Below are 16,849 nucleotides of genomic sequence, written 5' to 3' on the forward strand. Positions count from 1 at the left end.
TTTTTTCACTATATGTGTGATATTTGGTCCTGTCTCTTTTTTATAACTTAATCCTGGATTGATTTGTCCAGCTGCTCCTCCTGCTTTTCACTCAAAACTTTGATCCTGTCCTGCCTTTTTTTAAATTGTATCCTAGCACGGGTTCAATGTCTTGATAAATTTGTACCGGGTTTAATGTTCAGTTTTTATATCCCCTCCCGTAAAACTTTTTTTTTTAACAAATTTCAGAAATAATCAAACATTTTTTCAAAAAAAAAAAAACACCCAACTTTCATTCAAAAGATGAATGATCAGTGCCTTAATTTAATTCACAATCTTTATAATAAGAGGACCACCATGCCAAGAATACATCCAATCCTCATTCATGGCATACTATCAGAAAAATGCGCCAATTTTTTTTCATCAAATTTTATCAATAATTTTAATTCATACGTGAATAAAATAGAATAAAACTCGAGATATTATATTTTTTCTGTTTTATTTATGCTTTTTCATGTTGAGATGAAGTAACAATCTCTCGAACAATCTTTATGCCTCAAGGACCCCGAGGCAAACAGGGCATACGACCAAAAATAACTTGCGCCAAATTTTCAGAGCTTTTATGTTTTACTTTTATCACGCATTTTTACTAATTGCTGATGAAATATACTCATACTTTACAATACTTGTCTTCCCTGTTCCACACATGCCTGTAATTAGCAAATTATGGCCCTCTCTTGCTTTGGCGAACGAAAATTCTCGTCTATTGTCCATTTTGACAGCTCTGGTAGAAAGAAATAATTTTGCGGGAAAGAAACCGGAAGTTCATGATGGTTCAAAAGTTCAAAAGTTCAATGTTCTAATGTTTATTCATTAAATACTATACCTCATTTACATATATTCACTGCTGATTGGAATTTCCTCGACTTCCTGCCATGGCCAAAACGAATGACAAGGATTCTGTCAGGACGTAAAAAGAAGCTGTAAATTAATAATTAGTGACCTGCAAAGTAGTTTAAGTGGTTAATTGAAGTAACAATATGTTTATTAGTTGACGCATAGCGTTTATTCCGATCAAAAAGTCCCAGATTCAAAAAAGTTAAAAAAAATTGAAAAACGCGTTGCATTCCTGTCGGTTCTCTCTACGAGAGAAGCTCTACTGTGATAGTCGAGTTGACATATTTATAGACCCTCATTGATAGGATTTCAAACTCCTGTGGTATGAATAAGAGGAGTATCAGTGTTGCACATTTTTACTTCTAAACACCAGGAAGATTGGTATGCTATTTTAACACAAAACTGAGGGAGAGAAATGTTATAAATAGCTGGTAATTAATTAGTCCCTAAACTTGTTACACTTACAAGTTACAGACAGCCATTACATTTTCTTGAATAAGTTGAAACTTATATATGAACAACTAGTTTCATTCTGGTAGCTACGTGAATGTTTCTACATGGATCAGGATTTCAGATAACATTTGATTTTATTACATATAACACATAAATGTCAATCCCATATCTGTTTTCTGTGGTTACTTCCCCTTAATTCTTTTGACAGTTTGTCCAAGCAGTGAAATCTGTAGAAATTCAACAGATTTGTCGTCTTTGTTTGATCAATTTGTCATAACGTGTGTACAATAATAGGATTATGAGAGGATTTGCCATTGATCCCTTCTGTGGTATGTCGTTTTGGTCATACACACCACATGAAAAATGTTAAACAATTCAAACAAGATGGCCTAATTTATAACAAAAATAATTTATGTAAAAAAAATACATGTATGACAGACCTGAACCAATGACATCTTGTGACTGTACTACAGGATCCTGTCTTGAGACAGCGACATAAAGAATGTTTATGAGCGCTTAGCCCTTAATGAACCTGGGACAGCGGTGATATCGCACAATATACAGCGGTGATACAATATAAGAACAAACTGTAAAACAAGACTGTGTAATTTGCAACTAAAAGGATCGACAAGATGCATTAAAGAGACGTCATATTATATAAACTTAGAAATTGTATGTACATCATGTACATGGTTTCTTTTAATTTGGAACTTATTTATTGTAGCTACAATATGATTGATTGACTGATTGGTGTTCTTTCAACACTATTGTGCTATTTCTAGGCGGTCAGTTTTTATTGGTGGAGGAAGTCGGAGTCTACCATGTCCAAGGAGAAAACCCCCGTCCTTAGGTACAAATGTGAGAAAACAATCGTAGTCAATTAAGATTGGAGTCAAGTGCACCTGTCCCGTGTGGGATTTGAACTTACAACCTCAGGTTTGACAGGCTAGTGATCATGCTGATACAGTAGTTAGATGGTGAAATCTTCATTGTTCTTAGACAACATGGAAACTTCACAACCACGGCCTTCTGAAACTTATTTGAATGTCCATCATTAACCTTATTGTTTCTAATGTTATTAGTTTCAGCATGTTTAGAATATACAGTCTATTAATTTTCAACATTTCATATATTTTTGATACATTTAACATATATTTTTCAGATTTATATGTGTATGAGAGAAACAAGACAATGTGATAATTAAAATGAAAACTTTAAAAAATAAACAATGATTGAGTTTGAATCTTTACAAAATCATAACAATATTAATCAGACAGACTTAACAAGAGGATTAATTACGATCAATAGTGAACTAGAATCAGACAATATAAAATCGTTAAAATTCCTCTGTCAAGATCACATAGCACAGAAAACCTTAGAAAAAATTAAAGATTGAATTCAATTCTTGAACGAACTTGAAACAATCGGAAAAATTGACACTTCACGAGGGGAGGTGGATTACCTGTTGGAAAGTTTGTGTAGATGTCATCGAATTAACTTAATCAGGAAAATGGGCTTCAATCAAATACAAGTAAAGAATCGAGTGGAAAGTGGACGTTCTAATTTTTCACCTTTCAGGTAATATATCATTTTCTTTTAAGCTCACCTGGGCCGAAGGGCCAAGTGAGCTTATGCCATCACTTGGCGTCCGTCGCCGTCTGTCGTCGTCCGTCGTCGTCTGTCGTCGTAAACTATTTCAAGAATCTTCTCCTCTGAAACTACTGGGCCAAATACTTCCAAACTTTAATTGAATGTTCCTTAGGGTATCTAGTTTATAAATTGTATCCGAAGTTTTGATCTATCAACAAACATGGTCGCCATTGCTAAAAATAGAACATAGGGGTCAAATGCAGTTTTTGGCTTATAACTCAAAAACCAAAGCATTTAGAGCAAATCTGACATGGGGCAATATTGTTAATCAGGTCAAGATCTATCTGACCTGAAATTTTCAGATAAATCAGGGTTGCTGCCCCTGAATTAGTAATTTTAAGGAAATTTTGCTGTTTTTGTTTCTTATCTTGAATATTATTATAGATAGAGATAAACTGTAAACAGCAATAATGTTCAGCAAAGTAAGATTTACAAATAAGTCAACATGACCGAAATGGTCAGTTGACCCCTTTAGGAGTTATTGCCCTTTATAGTCAATTTTTAACCATTTTTCGTAAATCTTAGTAATCTTTTACAAAAATCTTCTCCTCTGAAACTACTGGGCCACATACTTCCAAACTTTAACTGAATGTTCCTTAGGGTATCTAGTTTATTAATTGTATCTGATGTTTTGATCTATCAAAAAACATGGTCGCCATTGCTAAAAATAGAACATAGGGGTCAAATGCAGTTTTTGGCTTATAACTCAAAAACCAAAGCATTTACAGCAAATCTGACATGGAGTTATATTGTTTATCAGGTCAAGATCTATCTGCCCTGAAATTTTTAGATGAATCAGACAACCTGTTGTTGGGTTGCTGCCCCTGAATTGATAATTTTAATGAAATTTTGCTGTTTTTGTTTATTATCTTGAATATTATTATAGATAGAGATAAACTGTGAACAGCAATAATGTTCAGCAAAGTAAGATCTACAAATAAGTCAATTTGACCAAAATTGTCAATTGAACCCTTAAGGAGTTATTGTCCTTTAAAGACTTTTTTTTCACTATTTGTTCATCATTTTGACTTACTTTAAAAAATCTTCTCCTTTGAAACTGCTGTATCAATTTCAGCCAAACTTAGGCTAAATGAGTTTCAGAGTACTAGTATCTAGTATAAATTTTATATTTTATTTCCTTGTATGTCAAGAAACATAGCTCCTATGGCTAAAATAGAACATAGGAGAAAATGATTATTTTTTTGGCTTTTGAAGAAAATAGGACGATCCAAAGAACATTTAATTACATTGAAAAGCCAAAAAAATCATTGATGAGAGATTTAACCAAAAGAATTAAGGTGAGCGATTCAGGCTCTTGAGAGCCTCTTGTTTTTTTTCTATTAAATCTTTTTAGATCCTCTTGATAATCATGATAATATGATCAGATGACATGTCCTTTCAGTGATATTGTGTGCCTTAAATTAGTGGAGAATAAAGGCTTTTTTCCCTGGAGAAGAATCCCAATTTGAATAAAAAATGGCTTTAAAAAAAATATTCCCAAAAAGACAACTGTTTTCCCAAACAGTGCAGTCTCAGTCGTAACTGTGCATGAATACAAACTGAAAACACTCATTTAATCATTTTTCTGGCCTAAAATGACTAAAATGTGCACATTTGAGGGTCTTTTTATGTATCATCACTGACAAAATGGGGTCTTATTTTAAACAGGGTTTGACTCTTGAAAATGGGTCTGCAAATTGAAGTTTCAGTCAACATCATGGTTTATTTTAAATTTCCCAATTTGATGAAAATGACGCATATTTTCCCAATAAAAAAGGGTAGAGGTAGTTTTGAAAAAAGCCAACAATATCACTGCCTTCCTTGTATCATTTGTGTATTGAAATAAAAAAAATATTTTACCTTTAATTTAGTAATGGTAAAATTAATAAGAGGAGGTGTGTGGTTCATTTTATATGTCTTTGAGACAGCAAACCAAATAACATGTGTTTGTTTTTGTGGACTATAAACATCATGATAAACAATTCAAAAGCTGTGATAACATAAATAATATCAAAAAAAAAAGTGTGTAGTTGTGTATTACACACACACACCTCTGCCAACTACTTTTTGGGGGTAAATGAGATGTACTATACACATCTAAAGAAGGTACATGTATGTCTGTTACATGTTTCAATGAGACATTATTTTACATATATAACAAACATGTGTTACCAACAGATTAAGAAAATTTAAGAAATCAAAGAGTAGACAATCCATGATGATAGTATATATGTAAGTGCGGTAACTCTATAGAGTTATATATCCTTGACTGTTCATATAAATGTTTGTTTATTCTATTTTAGATTACTTCTGTTTGAAATTGCTGAAGAAATGGAGACTGCTGATTTGAAGACAGCTCTTTCCACCTTATCGTCAGTAATTCCCACATCCATGTTTGACATCGAAACATGATAAAATTAAATCTATCTGTGATGTATTTATTCAGCTCGAGAGATCTGGGGATTTATCTCCCCTTAATGTTGACGTATTGTACAAATTGTTGAAGATGATGGACCGAGGAGATTTAATCACCAAAGTCAGAGCCTATCAAGGTACACCACAGCTTGTCTAAAATATATGAGGGTCATGAAGGTGGTCTCTCAGTTATTTAATTACTTTAATTTTTAACATGTTTAAGGTCTTTTTCTAACTTCAACACAACATTGCACAACAACATAACAAACCAAGAGAAATGCAAAGATCTATACATTTTCTATATAAACTACAGAGCATTGAGGCCTTGGAATAATTTGATATCACTCATGATCACTGTATACTGTGAATTCATTTATTTTCATGATTAGACCGATTTTGTACTGTGATTGTGCAATCCAAGATGGCGGTATACCATTAATCTACCTTAATTAGATGTGTAGAATTATGAATCAATTTTATGCTATATTTGCTCACATTACATTGCATTATAAACTCATATAAAAATGACTCTGTAGCCTTCTGATGTCATAGAAAAACACTTTGACATAAACAGGGCAGCAGAATATTGTGAACATCCATGACTAGGAGGAACCATGCTTCACATTGAACTTGTCCTCAAGCATGTAAGAGCCAGTGAGTAATCTAATTAATAAAGCATCTCTATCATAAATACCAGTAAATGTATTATTTATACTTTTGTTTTTCCCTCTCAAGAAAATCCGAGATTATACAGTGGCAGTAGTAGGAGTTGGAGGAGTAGGATCTGTGGCGGCTGAAATGTTAACTAGATGTGGCATAGGGAAGGTTAGTTGTTAACTAGATGTGGCATAAATGGCATAGGAAAGGTTAGTTGTTAACTAGATGTGGCATAGGAAAGGTTAGTTGTTAACTAGATGTGGCATAGAAAAGGTTAGTTGTTAACTAGATGTGGCATAGGAAAGGTTAGTTGTTAACTAGATGTGGCATAGGAAAGATTAGTTGTTTACAAGATGTGGCATAGGAAAGTTAAGTTGTTAACTAGATGTGGCATAGGGAAGGTTAGTTGTTAACTAGATGTGGCATAGGGAAGGTTAGTTGTTAACTAGATGTGGCATAGGAAAGGTTAGTTGTTAACTAGATGTGGCATAGGAAAGGTTAGTTGTTAACTAGATGTGGCATAGGGAAGGTAATTTGTTAACTAGATGTGGCATAGAAAAGGTTAGTTGTTAACTAGATGTGGCATAGGAAAGGTTAGTTGTTAACTAGATGTGGCATAGGAAAGGTTAGTTGTTAACTAGATGTGGCATAGAAAAGGTTAGTTGTTAACTAGATGTGGCATAGGAAAGGTTAGTTGTTAACTAGATGTGGCATATGGAAGGTTAGTTGTTAACTAGATGTGGCATAGGAAAGGTTAGTTGTTAACTAGATGTGGCATAGGAAAGGTTAGTTGTTAACTAGATGTGGCATAGGAAAGGTTAGTTGTTAACTAGATGTGGCATAGGAAAGGTTAGTTGTTAACTAGATGTGGCATATGGAAGGTTAGTTGTTAACTAGATGTGGCATAGGAAAGGTTAGTTGTTAACTAGATGTGGCATAGAAAAGGTTAGTTGTTAACTAGATGTGGCATAGGAAAGGTTAGTTGTTAAAAAGATGTGGCATAGGAAAGGTTAGTTGTTAACTAGATGTGACATAGGGAAGGTTAGTTGTTAACTAGATGTGGCATAGGAAAGGTTAGTTGTTAACTAGATGTGGCATAGGAAAGGTTAGTTGTTAAATAGATGTTTTATTCTCCATTTGATAAAGGTACAGAGAAAAAACAAAAAAAAATTGCACATTTATTTTTAATTCTTTGCAGGAAATGATGTTTGCAAACAATTGTACTGATTTTAGTACCACTGTCATAGCAGAGGGTGCATAACGTTTTACTGTTGTCAGTCTGTACATGTACATTCCATAATTGGTTTCCGTTCTCTAATTTTAGTTTGCCTCAACCAAATGTTATGAAACTTGTGCACAATGCTAACTACCAGTCAGGGGTACTACTTAAACAAGTTAATTTTATTTACTTGAACAAGTAAAAAAAAATATACACATATAAGTAAATTTGTAAGATACTTATTCAAGTGAATTTTATTTACTTGTATAGGTAAAAAAGTCATCCTTTCTTCTTTTCTTGAATTCTTAAGATTTCTTTGCTCTAATAGAATTTTAACTTGTGTACCCTTTGCAGATGTCTTTACTAATCATTTAAGTTTAATTTCATGGACAATGAAAATCCCATTCGTCTGTTATCTTCATAACACTGCTTATTTACAAGCCCCAAAGGAGCAATTTTTGAAGGCCTTGCGCAAATATACAAAATCTTTGCTCAATTAGTTTCTTTGATGAATAAATGAGATGAAACATTGAACTTTAATGAAAAAAATTGAGCAAACCTGGGAAAAATCATTAAAGGCATGATTTTACATCTCAAAATTCAAGGAATTTTGTTGGATTGTAAGAAAAATTTACTTATACAAGTAAATTTTTGAGAAAATTAAGGGGAGATTATTCAAACATTATTTATTTACTTACATGTGTATAAATGTTTTTTTACTTGTTCAAGTAAATAAAATTAACTTGTTTAAGTAGTACCCCCGACTGACTACCACATATATAACATAACACAAATTATGTTTTAATTTTGGTAGCGTCACAATTACTGTTCTAGAGTCAAATGGAAAAATTGCTGTTTTTTATGCCCTCACTGTAAAATGATTAAAGCTTTTGAAATCAATATTTTGAAATGAATATCCAGTTAAATTAAGTAGGCAGAATTGTCTTTTGCCATGTTTGACAGATGAAGAAAACAAATCTACCTGTGCTATAGATTCTATTAATGATATATATTTTCAGCTACTACTGTTTGATTACGACAAGGTAGAGTTAGCTAACCTAAACAGATTATTTTATCAGCCAAAGCAAGCTGGAATGAGTAAAGTAGAAGCAGCAGAGAGAACATTAAGGTAAATCCATCATCCATATGTTAAGATGGTGACGTTCAATTGGCACCATCTTATTGTGTTTATATATCTCAACTTGTATAGTTCATTAATGTATATAACAATGTATTTGATTAAAGAAGAAGCCACAGAGAGAACACTAAGGTAAACCCAATTTGCATTATCAATTTTTAAATGATGACGTTCAACTTGTACAATTCGTTAGTGTATGTTACAATGTGTATTTGTTTTCAACAAAAGAAATCTCTGTATTACTGAAAAAATTATTACAACAGGGATTTCGATATCACAAATTTGTCAAAACATTTACTACATTTTATCATTTGTACAAGGACTTCATTCATAAATATAAATCAACAGGCAGACATCTATGCCTTTCAACAATGAGCAATTGCCATACTTTAATTCAGCTGCTTTAAAAGGCCCTGACATTATAAATGATAAAACAATTCAAACAGGAAAACCGAAAGCCATTGATCAACAAAATCTATGATTGTAAAATGAATACAAGAATGTCTGTAATATTTGCAAGTGGGCTTAAACATGTTAAATAAACCATAACTCAATCAACAGTAAATTTCTTTTTTAAAGGGAGATAAATCCAGCTTTATATTTGAGATAAAATTAAATCACAAACTGGTTGATAATTTAATTTTTGATTTACATAATCCGCAAAAATTTGTACATTTTTTGTACCTTAAGAATGATATCCACAGTCACTATCTCATTGTCCTGTATATTCATGTAATATTTGCAATCGAACATAGATAAGCCATTTAGGTAGTACCAAACACATTGTCTAATATTATTTTAGCTCGTTTTCTTTGAACCTTTGACAAACATATGGAAATTTAAAAAAATTTGAACCAACCACTTTATCATAAAAAGATCATTGGTTACATATCTATTTGACAAACACTTTATGATCATTGAGAAGCTTAATATTTCCTTAACAATACAACAAGATTCAAACATTTAGCTGATTTTTATCTTCCTATAGTATTACCTACCACCTTATTATTCAACAGTATATTATTTTTCAAAGGGAGATAAATCAAGATGTAATATTTGAGATATATAATTACAACATCACAACAATGGATAACTTCCAACATTTTATGGACAGAATAAGTCATGGTGGAATAACAGATGGGAAACCAGTTGATCTGGTTCTCAGTTGTGTTGATAACTTTGAAGCTAGGATGACAATAAATACTGTAAGTCAGGGTAACCAGTAGATAGAAATTAATTAAGGATAACATCTCCCAATATTGATCATTCCAAAATCATTTAGAAAAAATGTTACTGAAAGAAATAAACATTAGTCTTGTTTGTAGAAATGAATAAAATAAAGGATTCATTTTAAGCTCACCAGGCCCAAAGGGCCAAGTGAGCTTTTCTTATCACTTGGCGTCCAGTGTCTGTAAACTTTTACAAAAATCTTCTCCTCTGAAACTACAGGGCCTATACAGCTAATTTAACCAAACTTGGCCACAACAATCATTAGGGTATCTAGCTTGAAAAATGTGTCCGGTGACCCAGACAACTAGCCAAGATGGCCGACATGGCTAAAAATAGAACATAGGGGTAAAATGTAGATATTGGCTTATATCTCTGAAACCAAAGCATTTAAAGCAAATCTGACACGAGGTTAAAATCTTTACCAGGTCATGACTATCTGCCCTGAAATTTTCAGATGAATCGGACAACCTTTTGTTAGGTTGCTGCCCCTGAATTAGTAATTTTAAGAAAATTTTGCCGTATTTGGTTATTATCTTGAATACTATTATAGCATTTGTATAGATAGAGATAAACTATAAACAGCAATAATGTTCAGCAAAGTAAGTTTACATATATGTCAACATGACCAAAAATGGTCAGTTGACCCCTTAAGGAGTTATTGCCCTTTTATAGTCAATTTTTACAATTTTTCGTAAATTTTTGTTTCTTTTACAAAAATATTCTACGAAGATGAATTTAACCAAAGTTATAAACAATCATTTTTAGGGTATGTAGTTTAAAAATTGTGTCTGATGACCCCGTCCGCAAACCAAGATGGCCGACATGGCTGATAATAGTTAATTTTTAGTACATAGGGTAAAATGCAGTTTTTGGCTCATACATCTAAACCCAAAGCATGTCGAGGAAATCTTTTCAAAAAGACAAAATTGTTCATTAGTTCGAGATCTATCTGCCCTTAAATTTTCAGACCATTCAGGCAACCCTTTGTTGGGTTGCTGCCCCTGAGTTGGTAGTTTTAAGAAAAATTTTCAGCTTGAAACTACTGGGCCAAGTTCATTATAGATAGAGATAATTGTAAGCAACAAGAATGTTCAGTAAAGTAAGATCTACAAACACATCACCATCACCAAAACACAATTTTGTCATGAATCCATCTGTGTCCTTTGTTTAATATGTACATAGACCAAGGTGAGCGACACAGGCTCTTTAGAGCCTCCATTTTTTTTTTTTGTGGGTACCAATTTGGTGGATTAAGGAAAATTTACGTGTTCGTGGATACTCAATTTTGTTGTTTTGCTGAAATCTGCATACAAGCCTATAGAAAATTAGCTGTTCTTTGAACCTTTAATTCACCAATACCCACAAAATCCACAATAATTGGTATCCAATGAATAAAAGTGAATCCGCGTTATTTTTCGTTGAATACCAATTTTCTTGGGTGTTATAGTAACAGGTAAACCACAAATGTCATCAAAATATATATTTATATCATGATGTTTTAGACTTGGGCAAAACCTTGATATCACATATCCCAATTAGGTAAGGTTTCCAAAATCCATGAAAATTGTTACCCATGAAAATAAATAAATCCGCAGTATGCTAGTTGAGTACTTTGTGTAGTCTAGTAACTTTTGTTCCTGTTATAAGCCTGTGTTGGACACAAAGTAGGCTAGGCTACAATAATGCTAGGTATTATTTTCTGGTAACCTTTTTCCTCTTTTGTAGGCATGTAATGGATTAGGTCAGTCTTGGATAGAGTCAGGAGTTAGTGAGACTGCTGTGTCTGGTCACATACAGTTAATAGTACCTGGTGATACTTCATGTTTTGCTGTAAGTGTGAATAAAACTTTAAAATAAAAAAAAAGAACGTAATTAAAACGTTTAGCTGACTTTATAGAGTTATCTCCCTGTAGTGTAGAATTGTGTTCCATTAAATGAACTGCATTTAACAAATTATAATTGCACCACAAGATCCATGGATTAAAGATCACTACTATATAAGAATAAGGAAACAGCTATCCACCAGATTTCAAATGACATTGATATAAGTAACTATGGGTCAACATATGGCCTATATATAAATAAGGAGATGTGGTATAATTGCCAATGAAACAACTATCCACCAGATTTTAGATGACTTGAATGTATAGAGAATATCATATGGCTTTTCAATATTGCATCCGTATCAACCCGAGACACCAATATAATCCCAAGAGCTCTGCTCCAGGGATTATATTGGTTGAGGGTTGATACGGTGTGTGATATTGTAAAAGCCATATTATATACACTTTATTATATACATTTATCATATACTTAGCATTGATATGATAGCTTTTGCATATGTGTAATGAGCGGAAGTACACAAGCCATAATTTCCCACCCGGGCTGATAACCCATATCAGGTGTATCTCGTGCACAAAACCCATAATAGTGCCTTTCGTGCGAGTTACTTCCGGTGTTTCCGGTATCGGTTGTTTACTTTTCCATTGTGACGTCAGATGTTTTTTATGACGACGTCAAAATTTACGGGAACTTTTGTGGGGATAGTTTAATACTTGCTAACAAATGCCATTGACAATTATGAATCATTTTATAGTACAACAAACATGGAGTAGTAATGATCGTAAAACTCTTCCAAATTTTCAATGTTTCAAAATGCCTCTATAGGAAATGTTACCATAAATATATAAGGAGTTAATGATGCTGCTGTTGGACAACTATAGTATATTTGATTCATAATTTTAATTTTCTTTATAAAATGTTTGACTGTTTTAGTTATTGCATTAGTTTATTTGCCTTACATAAAACTATTGTCGGAAGTATATGATAAAGCGATTAATACATGGCTTTTTCCATATCAGCCTGGGTATCATCCCTCGACCCATATCAGCACCTCGACCCATATCAGCACCTCGACTCCGTCTCGGGCTGATGTGGGGGTCTCGGGATGATACCCAGGCTGATATGGAAAAGGCCATGTATTAATCTCTATATATCTGAAGTAGATGTTTTTTATGTGACATGACGTCATACAGATAAGGAGGGTTGAAATGACGTTGTACAGATTATAGGTTTGACATGACGTCATACAGATTAGTGTTTTGATAAAGCCTTTGCAACAGTGACAGCAATCGATGACGAGACGTCATAAAGATTAAAGGTGTGATAAAGCTTTTGCAACCGTGCTGATATCGATATCATCACGGGGGCTGATACAGCACGCTTGCAATTGATTGTATTGCACATACAATTTATCTGTATTTACTACTAAGTATATAATAATTTAAAGCAATTATGGTTCATTGTGTGGCCTTTATAAAAAATATGGAAATGTAGTATTATTGACAATGAAACATCTTCTATCAACCAGTGTGTAAAATGACATTGAGATATGTATGGCCTATACATAAATATGGAGATGTGGTATGATTGCCAATGATACAACTATCCACCAGAGTTCAAATGACATGGATATAAGCAATTATGGTTCAATGTATGGTCTTCTTAATATAATAAGATGTAGTATCATATGATTGCCTATGAACATGATGAAACAACTATCCACCCAAGTTTAAATGAAATGAATGTAACCAATTTTAGGCATCTGTACAGTGTGCAATAATAAGAAAAAAGTGTCAGTTGTTAAAGGCCCCATATGGCCTAGTCTATATAAAAAACGTATAGAAAATACGAAAATCACTATAAAAAAATGCACTGAAGTCGATTCAAAAGTGCTAAATATTAAATTATCTTCAAATATAAATTGATTTACATAAAGCATACAGACCTTTTTAAAACTATATGTATCTTTTTCTAAATGTAAAATTTCTCCTTTCAGATATTTTTTTAAGTTTGGTAATCAGTCAAAGGTCTAACTTAAATAAGTTATTGGAGAAAAATAACATACATGTTGTTATTGTGGGCTTAAATATAAAAAAAAACTGTGATAACATTCAAAGAGAAAATATACAACCATTATTTTGTTAATTTTTTCTCAAGTTCTATTGAATTTTCTTTAAGTATACTAATCTTTTCAAAGATATAACAGCTCATAGTTTACCAATCATGCATAGTACACCTATGTTATTACAGAAAATATATTCCTGCAATAACAAAAGGGTGTTATTACAGTTTCTCTATATCTCTTTAAAGGCTTTGCTCTGACTTGCATAACAATGTATATCCTTCCCTTGAATTAAAGTAAATGTTACTTAAACATTTCTCAATGTTTTTATTTGTTTTGTTTTTCTCTAGAAAAGAGAAGCATTGAAGCCCAAAGTCGAAGTTGTTGAAGAAGTAGATACAGAACCTTTACATGACGAGAACCCATTTGGTAAGTTATTACCACAAGGGAGACATCAAACATTAACAAAGCATATGAAAAATGAGTTTTGCTTGTTGTTGAAGTCTGTACAGTGACCTATAGTTGGTAACTTTTGTGTCATTTGGTCTCTTGTGAAGAGTTATCTCATTGACAATTATACCACATCTTCTTTTTTATAATAAATGTTTCTCTGGATTCATTGATTTTCAAGGTTTGACCTCTGTGGTCGTATCAAGATGTGACATGCGAAGCCTTTTATTGGGAGTACCAATTTTCATTAATTTAGGACAACTTATTTACTGGATACACAATTTCATGGTTTTCAAAAATTTTAAGAAAATAAAAAATCTTGTCACTAAACTTTTTTTCTTGCTACAAGTGAAAAATTGAAAATTCTCATATGTCAAGTATGAACTTTGTACATAAAGAGTTATCTCCCCTTAAATGGCTTATTGGAAAAATTAATTCTAAAAACACAAACATTTGGTATTTGTTAAAACATTTTCGATAATGCAATGAGTAACTCTGTTTTCTTATATAAACTAACAGTGTAACCAATAAATTGTAAATCTGTCTCCAAATTTGCAGATTTGGGCAAAGAACTAGTCCGATTATTTAGTGTGATTGTACAATCCAAGATGGCAGTATACCCCTGAACTGTATAGCCAGTCAAGGTCGTTAAAAACTTCCATTTCTTGTAACATTCTTATAAAGAAATGTGGGTTGAATATTAATGAGATAGCTATGTTAATCTACTAATTTTAATGAGATAGCTATGTTAATCTACTAATATTAATGAGATAGCTATGTCAATCTACTAATATTAATGAGATAGCTATGTTAATCAACTAATTTTAATGACATAGCTATGTTAATCTACTAATTTTAATGAGATAGCTATGTTAATCTACTAATTTTAATGAGATAGCTATGTTAATCTACTAATATTAATGAGATAGCTATGTTAATCTTCTTATTTTAATGAGATAGCTATGTTAATCTACTAATATTAATGAGATAGCTATGTTAATCTTCTTATTTTAATGAGATAGCTATGTTAATCTTCTAATTTTAATGACATAGGTATGTTAATCTACTAACTTTAATGAGATAGCTATGTTAATCTACTAATTTTAATGACATAGCTATGTTAATCTACTAATATTAATGAGGTAGCTATGTTAATCTACTAATTTTAATGAGATAGCTATGTTAATCTACTAATATTAATGAGATAGCTATGTTAATCTACTAATCTTAATGAGATAGCTATGTTAATCTACTAATATTAATGAGATAGCTATGTTAATCTACTAATAGTAATGAGATAGCTATGTTAATCTACTAATTTTAATGAGATAGCTATGTTAATCTACTAATATTAATGAGATTGCTATGTTAAACTACTAATTTTAATATAAGACCTGTGTCAGATAGAAATCAAACTTATGCAAATAAATATCAATACATCTGCTCACCTATTTTGGAGTTGATCAAAACTCAGGTGCTCCACAAGGGTAACTTATTTATATATACCTTTTGATGAAAATTTTGTGTTTATTTACAGAAATAGAAATCGTCTCTGAAACAACAGAGGAAGAATTAAAACAGGCTGAAGGAGAGAAACCTCAGTTAACAGAAGGGGTCACAGTAGCATACACAAAACCCGCAAAATCAGCAGCAAATGTAGGTTTTGATAAACAAAGAGTTAAATTATGATAAAGATTCTTAAGACAGTATTAAGAGCTCTTCCTTAAGAAATAATAAACCTGTAAATGATAGACAATTTAAGCATTTGGAAATTTATATTTAAAGTAGATATTTATGTAAAAAATTGAGGTAAACTTTTAATTCATGCCAAAAGTTTTGTGTTTAGTGAAATATGTTCAGGTTGTCAAATGTTGCTTTTGAAAAAATAATCCTTTAGGTTAAAAGACGGAGAGAAGGATACCAAAGGGACATTCAAACTTAGAAGTCGAAAACAAACTGACAAGGCAATTTAAAAAAAAATAAATAGAGAAAAGTTGATAAAAAATTAGAGTAAAGAAAACAGGTTCCTAAAATATAGGATAGAGAATACAGAAACTAGGAACCCCCATACCTAGACGTATCCTCATGTAATAGATATCTTTCGAGTTCTTTACAAATCTGTCAAAAGCGTTGGTTTAAGTGAACATCAATTGTGTGTTTAGAGGCGTTGTCACTTCCGTTCCTTAGTTGGAGGATTGGGGGAAAATATGATAATGCTATATTGCAGGAATTATTAGGCAAATTAAATTCTTATATTTGATATTCAGCACTACTATCATAAGGGAATTGTGATTAGGTACCTACGGAACAAATATTATTTCTTGTTTATCCTGCACAATGACCATCACCTAAAAACACTTGATAAACGTTAATAGTGTAGGGGTACAGGCAATCCCCATCATCTGGTAAATGACATCATAAAGGGGCGCATAATTGAAGAGGTTTTTCCGGTGACAGACAAAATAGAAAGTGGTCAATTGGTCTTTATTAGATTAGACTATTTAAATTATATTGACAGAAGCACAATTTTTAAAACACAAAAGTGATATGAAGATTTGTCTTTTGCTTTTTGTAGGACACATCAGAAACAGTAGGAGATGTTTCAGGACAAAGTTTGGATGAATTAATGAAACAAATGCAGAGTTTATGATGTTCATGTTGTGATAATATCTTGAAATACATTTTAAAACTATGCTTCAAAATTAATTTTACATGTGAAGAAATACTGTCAATTTCTTAAGTATTAACAAGATTAAAACAATACTAGTCAAGACATGTGAAGATATGTGCCATTCAAGAAGGACAGCATCAGCAGACCTGGAAATAAGTTGTCTGCCCTTAATTTCTATATTCTATT

General features: G+C 32.1%; 1 protein-coding gene across 1 annotated transcript; it reads left to right on the top strand.

Moving 5' to 3' along the window:
- Window positions 1-2,839: 2,839 nt before the first annotated feature.
- Window positions 2,840-16,849, top strand: LOC134695251 (ubiquitin-like modifier-activating enzyme 5). Its single transcript, XM_063556469.1, has 9 exons — window positions 2,840-2,907; window positions 5,283-5,355; window positions 6,130-6,219; window positions 8,290-8,399; window positions 9,442-9,613; window positions 11,364-11,468; window positions 13,893-13,971; window positions 15,530-15,648; window positions 16,568-16,849. The coding sequence occupies exons 1-9, from the start codon at window positions 2,840-2,842 to the stop codon at window positions 16,640-16,642; spliced, it is 891 nt and encodes a 296-aa protein (XP_063412539.1). The 3' UTR covers window positions 16,643-16,849.

Source organism: Mytilus trossulus, chromosome 13 (assembly GCF_036588685.1).
Source record: "Mytilus trossulus isolate FHL-02 chromosome 13, PNRI_Mtr1.1.1.hap1, whole genome shotgun sequence".
NCBI lineage: Eukaryota > Metazoa > Mollusca > Bivalvia > Mytilida > Mytilidae > Mytilus > Mytilus trossulus.

What these genes read in the sequence shown, in the direction of transcription:
- LOC134695251 (XM_063556469.1), top strand. Translation starts at nt 2,840, where the DNA reads ATGGGCTTCAATCAAATACAAGTAAAGAATCGAGTGGAAAGTGGACGT. An exon ending in CTAGATGTGGCATAGGGAAG is followed by an intron (nt 6,220 to 8,289) that starts GTTAGTTGTTAA and finishes ATATATTTTCAG; the next exon opens with CTACTACTGTTTGATTACGA. An exon ending in ACATGACGAGAACCCATTTG is followed by an intron (nt 13,972 to 15,529) that starts GTAAGTTATTAC and finishes GTTTATTTACAG; the next exon opens with AAATAGAAATCGTCTCTGAA.